This window comes from Notechis scutatus, chromosome 1, assembly GCF_049901735.1.
Source record: "Notechis scutatus isolate UNSWTSFEM ecotype Mainland chromosome 1, rNotScu1.2, whole genome shotgun sequence".
Classification (NCBI taxonomy): domain Eukaryota; kingdom Metazoa; phylum Chordata; class Lepidosauria; order Squamata; family Elapidae; genus Notechis; species Notechis scutatus.
In genome coordinates, this window is record NC_142009.1 from 127,685,152 (window position 1) to 127,696,989 (window position 11,838).

General features: G+C 45.9%; 1 protein-coding gene across 1 annotated transcript in view; it reads right to left on the reverse strand.

Annotated features, from left to right (window-relative positions):
- The window catches only part of HCRTR2 (hypocretin receptor 2), a 36,880-nt gene extending 32,182 nt beyond the window's left edge, over positions 1–4,698 (reverse strand). Inside the window, exon 1 of the mRNA XM_026665119.2 lies at positions 4,356–4,698. Coding sequence (XP_026520904.2) covers positions 4,356–4,587 — 232 coding nt within the window. The 5' untranslated portion in view covers positions 4,588–4,698. The remainder of the gene's footprint in view (positions 1–4,355) is intronic.
- Positions 4,699–11,838: the final 7,140 nt, after the last annotated feature.

Consider the following 11,838-nt stretch of genomic DNA (forward strand, 5'->3'; position numbering starts at 1 on the left):
CGGGCGGGGCAGGAGAGGAGCTTCTCCCGCCCGCCCCTCTTTCCACGCCCACCGGTGTCCCCGCAGGACGACCCCCGCCCGCAGTCGCTGCCGCTTGAAAGAGACGGGCCGGGGTGGGTAGAAAGGCGCCGGGCGCCCTTGGAGGAGAAGGTCCCGCATTCGCCTGTCTGCCCGCGGATGTCAACGGAGCTTTGCCGCTGCTTCGTCCGGGGTCTCTGGGCAAACACGTCCACCCGAGCGGGGCTTGTCGCCTCCGGCACGCAACAAGCGCTGCCCTCGGATTCCCTGTCCGGTTGCCCCCTTTTGAGGGCGATGGCAGTAAACTGTTCCCGTAGCAGCGGCTGCTCCTCTTTCCCGGCTGGGCTGGTGAACGAGGCTTCGCAGGGCACCTTCGGCTCAGCAATTCTCTCCGCCGGAGCGGCTGGTCCCGGGAGGCCGGCCCTCTGCCCGGAGGGGCTGGGGGGAGGGGGCTCCGGTCCGGCCTTCCGGCCGTGAATTTGTCCCTCTCACTGATACGCCTGAGGCGCCCCTGGTTGCCTTGCCGGCTGGTTCCTCCGCCACAGAGCGAAAGACATGCTTCCCTCGAGGAGAGCAGGGGATGCGGGTCCTGAGGCAGCCAAGTCCCCCAAATGCTCGCAGTCCCACCTGCCAGCTGGATGGTCGCAGCGCTCCCCTCTGGACTCTGCCGGCGCCTGTGCCCTCCAGAAGGCAGGAGGGTCACCCGGGTGGTTTTGTTTTTAGCAAACCTGAGAGGAGCACCAGGGTGGGGGGAAAGGGAACACGTGACTACGCAGGAGCTGTTCTGGGATTCTTTCCTGCTTCTTGTGCAATCTCACGCCCCTCCCGAGAAGGGACACCCTGACCCCCATTTGGGACTTGCGCCTGACAGGGGCCTGATGGAGTCCAGAGCTTTGGAAGTCATTCATTCTTCCAGGCTGCACATGAAGGACATGAAGAGCTTCCAGGCTCTTGAGAAGGGGGGGGGAGAGAGGCCAGCCTGATGAGGTCTCTGCTCCATCTGACCCTGGAGTAGTGGGGTAGTTGTGATTGCAGGGAAGCCAGGCAACAAATTACAACTCTGGCCTGGCGGGTTGATTCAGACCGCCCTGAAGGAGGACAGAACCCACGTGAAGTTGTGATAACATTCAGAGCCAAAAACAGCCCCCACCCCTCTTCGGAGAACCCAGTAGTTCCCACCAAAGAGAGAGCGAGGGTGCAAAGGCTGGTCTGAACACAGCTCAGATCTGGCTTTTTAATCAGAGCCAGGGGAGCCCCCTGAAATGCAGGTCCTGGGCCGCATCCTGATACTTTCCTTGGTGCTCCGGGCAGAAGTAACTGGCCTGCTTCAGTCACAGTTCAGCAGAACACCCCACTAAGTACCCCAAGGTTTAGTGAACCATAAACCACTGTTGGCTCCAACAAGGGGACAGGCCAGGAAGAAGTAACTGGGGTTTAGTAAATCTAGAATCATTTTAATCCCAATCCAGATTGAATTCATACAGTCCATACAGTCTTAACTCTGCGAAGCCTCGTTCACCAGCCCAGCCGGGAAAGAGGAGCAGCCGCTGCTATGGAAACAGTTTACTGCCATCGCCCTCAAAAGGGGGCAACCGGACAGGGAATCCGAGGGCAGCGCTTGTTGTGTGCCGGAGGCGACAAGCCCCGCTCGGGTGGACGTGTTTGCCCAGAGACTCCGGACGAAGCAGCGGCAAAGCTCCGCTGACATCCGCGGGCAGACAGGCGAACGCGGGACCTTCTCCTCCAAGGGCGCCCGGCGCCTTTCTACCCACCCCGGCCCGTCTCTTTCAAGCGGCGGCGACTGCGGGCGGGGGTCGTTCTGCGGGGACACCGGTGGGCGCGGAAAGAGGGGCGGGCGGGAGAAGCTCCTCTCCCTGCCCCGCCCGGGGGTGTGTCTTCCCCTTCTCCCGGTACAGGGAGCTCCGCGGCGCTGGGCGGGTGCCAAAGACGACGCTCGGGGCTCGGTCGGAACCGTCCGGCGCGCCCGATCTGATGCTAGCGCAGCGGCTGCGCACAGCTTCGCTCCAGCGGCGGCCTTCCAAGCCATGGCCTTTCCCTTCCCGAGCGATGTGGGACTGGGGCCGCTCCGGCGGCAGCGACTCCCAACAGCCCCAGCCGGGAAGGGAAAGGCAAAAAGCGCTTTGCCTTTCCCTTCCCGAGGCGGCGGGACTGGGGCTGCGCCGGCGGCAGCGACTCCCAACAGCCCCAGCCGGGAAGGGAAAGGCAGGCGGCGGCATCCCAACAGCCCCAGCTGGGAAGGGAAAGGCAGGCGGCGGTGACTCCCAACAGCCCCAGCCGGGAAGGAAAGGCAGGCGGCGGCGGCCCAACAGCCCCAGCCAGGAAGGGAAGGCAGGCGGCAGCGGCCCAACAGCCCCAGCCGGGAAGGGAAAGGCAGGCGGCGGCGACTCCCAACAGCCCCAGCCGGGAAGGGAAAGGCAGGCGGCGGCGACTCCCAACAGCCCCAGCCAGAAAGGGAAAGGCAGGCGGCGGCGACTCCCAACAGCCCCAGCCGGGAAGGGAAAGGCAGGCGGCGGCGACTCCCAACAGCCCCAGCCAGAAAGGGAAAGGCAGGCGGCGGCGACTCCCAACAGCCCCAGCCGGGAAGGGAAAGGCAGGCGCGGCGACTCCCAACAGCCCCAGCCGGGAAGGGAAAGGCAGGCGGCGGCGACTCCCAACAGCCCCAGCCGTGAAGGGAAAGGCAAAAGCGCTTTGCCTTTCCCTTCCCGAGCGACGTGAGATAGTGAGATCGTTTCCCAAATTAATTATTTTTATTTTTGAAATTTACCAGTAGCTGCTGCATTTCCCACCCTCAGCTTATACTCGAGTCAATAAGTTTTCCCAGTTTTTTTGTGTAAAATTAGGTGCCTCGTCTTATATTCGGGTCGACGTATACTCGAGTATATACGGTATTTTTGTTACACATCAACCTCCCATTTTATGTACAATATTATTAAGATGTATCTAGTGTCTGGATTTTTTCCTACGGTACGTTCCTGCTTTCTCCAGAAGCCGTGTCACTGCAATTTATTCCCTTATTCATTTCCCCTTTGTTTTCTCCATCTTTTGTTTTCTTTCCTGGGGAAATCAAAGGAACATTGCAAGCTGTATTTGTTTTAACTCTCAGATATTCCCTGTTATAAGCAGGGCATAAAGTTCACCAAAGATTTCTGTTTCCTAGTTGTTTAATAAAAGGAACTATCAAATGGGCCCCTCTTGGTCTAAATGAAAAAATCCTGAAGAAGCTTGGAATAATTAGGAATGTTTTTGGGGCAAAGAACTGAGACCTTCATTCAGTTGTGGCACTAATGAGAAGTTCGTGGCACAAAATTTGCAGTTCAAGATGTTTATCTTTTGAACCACTTCTCCAATCACGAGATTCCGGTAAAAAAAAAATAATCACATCTATCCCACACAGCTGAATTTTGCTCACCCTCTTTCTGTTTTATATCTAAACAAATATATACTGGAGCATGAATAGAATTTTTGTGATTCTCAGTATTGACCATCATAAGCCTATATACTCTCATTCAAAATCTCACTGATAATTCTAACAAGCATGAATGAGCCACAAGTAAAAAATAGCCATTCACAACTGTACTAATATGAATGGAATGACAAGAGAGGCTCATAGTCAAGAGTTTTGCCAGTGCAGAACTGAATGAAAGTTGAAGAGCTGGGCACCTTTGCTTAGCAGATAACAGTAAGAATAACAGTAATAATTACAATTATACTAATACTCAAATGCCTTTGGGTACTTTTTATCTTCAATATATTTTATGCATATACTTAAAAGAGCTGTTATTATTAATAAGACATTCCACATAATGTACTACTGGATGGCAAAGTCCAAGATATTCCTTCCTGATTACTGAGTTTCTACAAAGTCTGGATGGAGAAATACACTTTCTAATGCTTTGTTGTGAAGCAGCTGAGTAGTACTATTCCATATGGAATAGAGTCATAGATTTAATTCCATCTTTAATGCTCATCTTACCCCCAAGCAGATGGATAGCTTCATTGCAGCTCTCATGAAAACTGCATAAGGCCACTAACGTATATACTTATGAATGTAGTGCAAAATTCAATTAAGTCTTATTGCAACCCAGTAACTTAAAAAAGCATAGGTGTTTCTCACACCAACAGCTTCTGAATAAATGAAAATGCTATTTTCTATGGATCTTTAATGACTAAAAAAGAGAAATGGAGTTCCTAATTCCCAGGGTTGTGCTGCTGGGATGTTTGATAATGTGTGGGCTTTGATTGCTGGCAACTGCCTGGACCAGTCCCTGCAAATATCTAACTTGCATCAAGAAGCAACTAGACAAAATGTTACTCACCTAGGATGTTTCCTATGAGAGCCACAAGAAATACAATGATATAGCCAACAATGAGTACCCATTCATATTCCTTGGGATGCAGATATTCTGTCCAGAGATATTGTAGAAATTCTTCCTCATCGTAGTCTGCGAGAGGGCTTGCAAAGGGTCCCTGAGTCCCATTCACTGACATATTAGATATCTTGCAGTTTGTGCAAGAATGAAAGCCATCTTCCACTTGAGTCACAGACATAGCTGGTTCTGCTCTGGGTCTGAATCCAGTCTTTCAGGGGTTTAGCCTACCTTTCTGCCTATCAGACATAACTGCATTCAGCAATAGGGGAAGAAAAAAAAGTAGGCAGAAAGAGGAAGGTGGGGGGGGAGAGCCAGGTGTATCAAAAGAGCCAGGTGGAACTTCCTCTACTAGCTTTGCGTCAAGGAGCTCCCAGTGGCAGGATGCTTGCTGCAGCTCCAGAGGCACTGAGGTCGTTGTAACATAGCAGCAGGCATGAGAAGCAATTCCTGCATATAGCTTCTTAATTCAGCCAGAGGGGGCGTGAAGCACATTCTTGCAGTGACGGGCAAAATGAAAAATGCAGCATGTTCCGAGGGACTCTAGAGATCATGAAATGAGAAGGGAGAGTGTGTGTACGTACCTGTGCACACTTGCAACTGAGTGGGGTTGTAAATCTACCAAGGACTTTTGAAGGTGCCCTTTTACTCTTCGATTAGAGGTTTGCACAATACGTTGCCTTCAGAAATACAATGATGCTTTGGATTGGATGTATGAATCACAGATTGGTTTGTTTGTTTTTAAATCTCTTGTAAGGGAGCATTTTTATTCTCAAGGAATGAAGGCTCTCCTCTCCTTTCAAGTGTTTGATTCTGCCTGACTTTGGAAAATTATGGCATATCACATAGCACGAGAATAAAGGAATATTGGATGATTGCTTCCCCATGGCTAGTGAACTCTATAGAAAATTGCTTGGGTATTGATGAGAATGTGACCCTTGCTTAAGTTCATAGAATTGAAGCAAACATTCCATTCAGAATTCTTGCAGGATATTCTGTCCTTCCACAAAGGAAGGAAGGAAGGGAGGGAGGGAGGAAGGGAGGGAGGGAGGGAGGGAAGGAGGAAAGAAGGAAGGGAGGGAGGGAAGGAGGAAGGAAGGGAGGGAGGGAGGAAAGAAGGAAGGGAGGAAGGGAGGGAAGGAGGGAGGGAGGAAGGGAGGGAGGGAGGGAGAGAGAGTGAGAGGGAGGGAGGCAGAGATAGTATTTAGCAGGTTCTGACCAGTTCTGGAGAACCGGTAGCGGAAATTTTGAGAACCAGCAAATACCACCTATGTCTGCCCCCCCATCTATTCTCTGCCTCCTGAGTCCCAGCTGATCGACTGGATCCAGGGGTGGGATGCTACTGGTTCTGTCTGGTTCTAAAGAACTGGTAGTTCTGAAGAGCAGCAGACACCGAACCAGTTCGGTGTTTGCTGCTGTTTGGCCCATCCGCCTGCCCGGGCTCTTACCTGTCCTTTGCTTTTTCAACCTCAGTTGCTTTCCACAGCATAGCTGAGGTTGAAAAAGCAGGAAAAAAGAAGCTTTTCAGCTGTCTGGGCAGCACAGATTAAGGTGTTTTTTTTTACACATGCACATTGGGTGCGAAGTCACCAAACCGGTAGTAACACCAGTTGAATCCCACCCCTGTTTGGGTCTTCTTTTGTTGCCCTGCACAGGAGAATGGAGCTGGAAAGCAGGTTAGTGGGGTGGGGAGGGAATGGAGAGTTTGCAGTATCCTTTCCCTGCCGGGCCCACCTAGCCACACCCGCGACACCACACCCACAGAACCGGTAGTAAAAAAATTTGAATCCCACCACTGGAGGGAAGGACTATTTACCACTAGCATAAAGGTAAAGGTAAAAGTTTCCCCATTCCAGTCCTATTTGACTCTGGAGGGGGGGGTGCTCATCTCCATTTATTAGCCGAGGGAGCCAGTGTTGTCTGACAACACTTCTGTGGTCATGAGGCTGGCATGAATGTATACCAAAGTGCACGGAACACTATTACCTTCCCCCCCAAAGGGTACCTATTTATCTACTTGCATTTGTCTGCTTTCAAACTGCTAGGTGGGCAGGAGCTAGGGCAAGAACTGGACCTCATCCTGTCACTTGAACAGTCAACCTTTTGGTCCACAAGTCCAGTGTCTTAACTGCATAAGGCACCAATAAATAATTTCTCCAGACGAATGCTTTTGTTGTTCATGAAAGAGTGGAGAAAGAAGATTATTTGCTCTTGAAAGTAGAACAAGTCTTCTCAGACAAGTTTTTTCTGCACCAGCTGTGAAGACTAAACGTAAAATACAATTTCAAAATCGTAGCAATCAGATCCACATTGCCCCTATCCACCTAATCACTTTCTTTAAATAAGAAACATGACAATTCCAGTCAGACCAACATTTACAGGAATGTCTATACCAAGCCAACTCCCTCGTAAAGCAGGAATTGCTTGGATAGGAGCACCTATCTAGAAGCCATGTGAACAAGTAATTCAAATGACTAATAGGTCACGTAGATGTTCTCTCTTTAGAATCTGTTTCTCTCCCAGCCCCACAATAAATTTTGGATGAAATTTGCCTCATTTTCAAGCAGCTATCAGAGTTCAAAGAATAACTATGCTATATAGTCCACTACAAGGATCCAGAAAGTTCCTGGTAAGTTTGCTAGGAAATGCATTGTTGTTGTTCATTTACTAAGTCATGTACTACTTTTTGCAACCCCATGAATCATAGCATGCCAGGGTCCCCTGTCTTCCACTATCTGCCGGAGTTATTAGGAAATTTGTTTAATTTTAAAAGGCAGTTAGCGATTTATGATCCCGTTCAATTTGGTGCTCAAATAAATGTACTGCATTGAAGGCTGGAATTGATTTCCTTTGCATAGTTCAGGCAGGGAGTAACTTTATCCATTTGCTAGACTGCTGGGTATTCATGCTTAGCCCTCTTAAGCAAGTCACATGAAATTTCACGAAAATGGAACATGGATACAAATCAAGCATCAGGATTCCCATGTGTTCATAGCAAGAAATGTACTTCACACAGGTGGTAGTAAATATCTAGGTCGAAAGATAAGCAGGCCGAATGATAAGATGACATTCCATGCAAGGATACAAAACAAATCCCTCACACAGCTGATAGAAGTATCTTCCACGCCAGACAACATGTTTCCATTAATATCCCCCACACAGTTTCCCCGGAGCCACATTGGACAGCTGGCAAGGAGAAACAAGGAGGGAGGAGAAAGCCCTGAGGCTCTTAGGAGCCGAAAATCACCCTGGACAGGTGGTAAAGGCAAAGGAATGCTTTGGTGGTCATGAGGAGAGGAGAGTCTCCTCGACTGACCTGAAGAAAACCCCTCCATCCGAACTAAAAAGAGAACTGCCAGCATGGCTTTATCGAAGCCAGGAAGGCAGCTGAGACGGAAGTGAAAAGGAAAGGAAAGATCTTGTAACAGCATGCTTAGTCTTGGTAAGAATCATTCCAATTTCTGCAGTGGAATTTTCCTTGGAAAGTGGGACTCAAAGGAGGAAAATAGCTGCGATTAACGATCTGGAGTGACTGTCAGATTTAGTTAAAAAAAAAAAAGATATTGCAACTAGAAGTAACTTTAAAAGTAAAGGACAGATTGGATTGGTTAACCCAAATTTCTGGACTGTATTTTTACTACTACTCAACTTGAAGAACTTTAGGAAACTATTGGAAAACAATCTTATTCAGAAACATATTGATTGTAGTTAAAGTGCTTTAATTCAGTGAGTTTTGCTCTCTTTCAAAAATCCAGCGTGCTTTGAACATCTTGTTACAGCCTATTGTTTACAGAGTAAGAGCAGCAGCAATCAGAGCAATCAGCAATCAGAGCAATAAATTCCTCTCACTCAGTCAATTACAGCGGCTAGTAAAACAATTAACCTTTTCCTTGCAGACTCCCAAATACTGCCTCATTACTTTAATCAAACACTGATTAATTCATTACCTCAAAACTTACAACTTTTCTACCTCACCACCTATATCAATGATTAGATAATCAATTTCTATAAAATATTTCATTAATGGTTTAATTGATTTGTTGTTTTAATTGATTAGTGTGATTAGAGTGTTTAGTGCAAATAGTGTGATTACTGATTAGTTTAAAAGATCAAGATTCATGTAATTTAATTGATTAGTAAAATCAGTGATTTAGTGAATTTAATTGAATAGTGTGATTAATGATTAGTGTAATTAATTGATTAGCGATTACTGTAATTAATCGATTAGGCTGATTGTTGCTTAGGAACATTATTTGACTAGAGAGATTACTGCAATTGATTGATTGGTGTGATATTGGCTATATTGATAACCCAAAATTGTTCCATTAATTAATTTAATCAACGTACCATCTTAACAAACCTACCATGCCAAGAAAAAAATCCAATGCCAAACCACAACCTAAAGAGAAAGTAATCCCCACCAATGAACCACAAGACTCCTGCACATGCCTTAAATGCTACAAAACTCTAAAGGATAATGAAAACTCCATCAAATGTTCTCTATGTAACAAATACGCTCATCATGACTGCTTGGGATTACCCGAGCAAATGATTCAATACCTAGAATCATCCAATGAGTTTCCATATCTCTGCAAATCATGCAGACCCAAACTGGATCTGTTGGAAAGAGTTGATACCACTGAAACACGAATAACATCCCTTGACACTATAGCAGCATCCCTGGACGCCTTAAAAGAAAGATTATCCAACCTTGAAAAAAAAGACACAATGCAAAAACCTGAACATCCAATAGCTACAAACAACATCTCTACCCAACAACCACAACCCAATCCACAACCCAATCCACAAAAAAACATAAGCCAGACAAATAATGATATTCCAATTCTCATCAGAGAAGCTGTTGAGCGTGAACGGAAACATCCAAACGCCATCTTATTTGGTCTAGAGGACATCAGTGATAATGATGACATCACAACTGTCTGAAACATCATCAGTGATTATCAAGCATCAACCATCTCCCCTGATGAAATACTTGACATTTCCCGCATTGGCCAAGAGCTCAAAAACAGAGACGGCTCTGTGGCCCCACGCTTCTGCAGGGTCATTTGCAAAAATGAATCAAGCAAACGTAAATTCATTTACACTATAAATTCACTCGCCAAAACCAACACCAACCATAAGAACTTCCATTGTTGCCCTGACCTAACCATACAGCAACGTGCCCGCTCCTGTGTACTTCACACTGAACTCAAAAAATGTCTAGACAATGGAGAGAAGGACCTGTACATTGACTACCATGCTGACTGTATCAAAAGTAAGTCACACAACCCGCAACTCAGCTTTAACCTTCAACCACAACCCTACCTCAACCAATCCACCATCACCCAAGACTAGGCACGCACGCCCCTAACTACCTCAATTCCAACTACTGCTGGCCTTAAATGCAAGCTACTCAATGCAAGAAGCCTTGCGAATAAAATACCTGAATTTCTCCTCTTAATAAATATGGCTAAATTCGACATCATATTTGTCTGTGAAACATGGCTCAACGCATCTCTCCCTGACTCCATTACCACAGTAAGAGACTATCGTGTTTACTGATCAGATCGTGAAATTCGTAGAGGAGATGGTGTTGCTATCTTCTATAAAAAGTCCTTACATCTAAAAAACATCCAAGTTACCCAGGAGCTTGCTCTTCCTGAGACCATCATCTGTGAACTATCCTTAAATATCACATTTCGATTCTTACTATGTTACAGAGGACCTGATTATAACATCAAACATGTAAACAAGCTAAATACACTACTAACATGGGCAGCATCCTGCCCACACGCTTTTATCTTTCTTGGTGACTTCAATCTACCTCATATTGACTGGACCCTAAATGAATGTACAACTGAACCCATACACGCAACCTTCTACAATGCTGTTACAAATCTGGGACTGGAACAACTAGTAACCAACAACACTAGACTAAACAACTGCCTCAATCTCATCTTCTGCAATAGTTTGAATTTAATTTACAGAATACAAACTAAAAAACCCTTTTCCAGCAGTGACCACAATATGATTGACTTTTGTCTCAACATACGCCCACACAAAAATCATCACAATTACGTAACAAACAAACAAAAACAGATTACCTATAACAATAAGGAAACTTCAATCCAAAAAGAGATCACTCTGGTGGAAAAACATATCTGGTCATGTTGCCAATTTCAAAAGCCGATACAAAAATTTATGCCACCAGATAAAGACTGAATGCACCAATTATCACATTAAACAAGAGGAAAACCTCCTATGCACCAATTCCACCCACGCTTTTTACAATTTTGTAAACAACAAACTAAAAGACTCATGGTCCATCCCACCCCTGATAGGACCTAATGGTAAAGACTGCAATGACGACACCATTAAAGCCAACATCTTTAACACATTCTTCGGCTCAGTATTTGTAAACAGCAATGGATCATGCCCAGTATTTCCTAGCTGAACCACAGACAACTACAATGATCTAATACATATTGATTTTACAGAAGACAATGTTGAAAAAGCACTACGCAATCTAAAACCATCTCTATCTATTGGACCAGATGGAACATGTGCCTACTTCTTAAAAAAGCTATCCACTGCCATAGCCGAACCTCTAAGCATAATCTTTGAAAAATCTTGCAGGACCAGCTCCTTGCCTAACCTATGGTCACAAGCCATGGTCATCCCCATCTTCAAAAAGGGAGACCCCAGCCTAGTTGAAAATTACAGACCAATCTCCTTATGCTGCGTCACCTGTAAAGTCATGGAATCAATTATTAACCAAACCATTATCCTCCACTTAGAGACAAACAACCTACTCTCTAATAAACAATTTGGTTTCAGGAAAAATCTATCCTGTAATCTGCAACTCTTACACTGCAAAAACATATGGACTACACAACTCGATCAGGGCAAAGCAATAGACGCAATCTACATAGACTTCTGTAAAGCCTTTGATTCAGTGGTACACGACAAACTACTCCTAAAACTAAAATTGTATGGTATCTCTGGGCAACTGCATAACTGGATAGAAGCATTCCTGTCAAACAGACAACAAATGGTCAAAATTGGGAGTGTCCTATCAAATTCTGTACCTGTCAATAGTGGTGTCCCCCAAGGCAGTGTTCTAGGACCAACTCTCTTCATCCTCTGCATAAATGACCTCTGTGATCATATTAAGAGCAACTGTGTTCTTTTCGCTGATGATGTAAAGCTGTTCAATACCACAGACAATACTGCTACCCTTCAAAAAGATCTTGACTGTGTATCAGAATGGTCAAACAAATGGCAACTTCAAATCTCAAGAAATAAATGCTCTGTCTTACATATTGGCAAAAAAAATCAGAAAATAAAATACAAGCCGAATAGTCAAGATCTTGTTGATGATCCAAGCTCTGTAAAGGATCTTGGAATACTCATCTCTAATGATCTAAGTGCT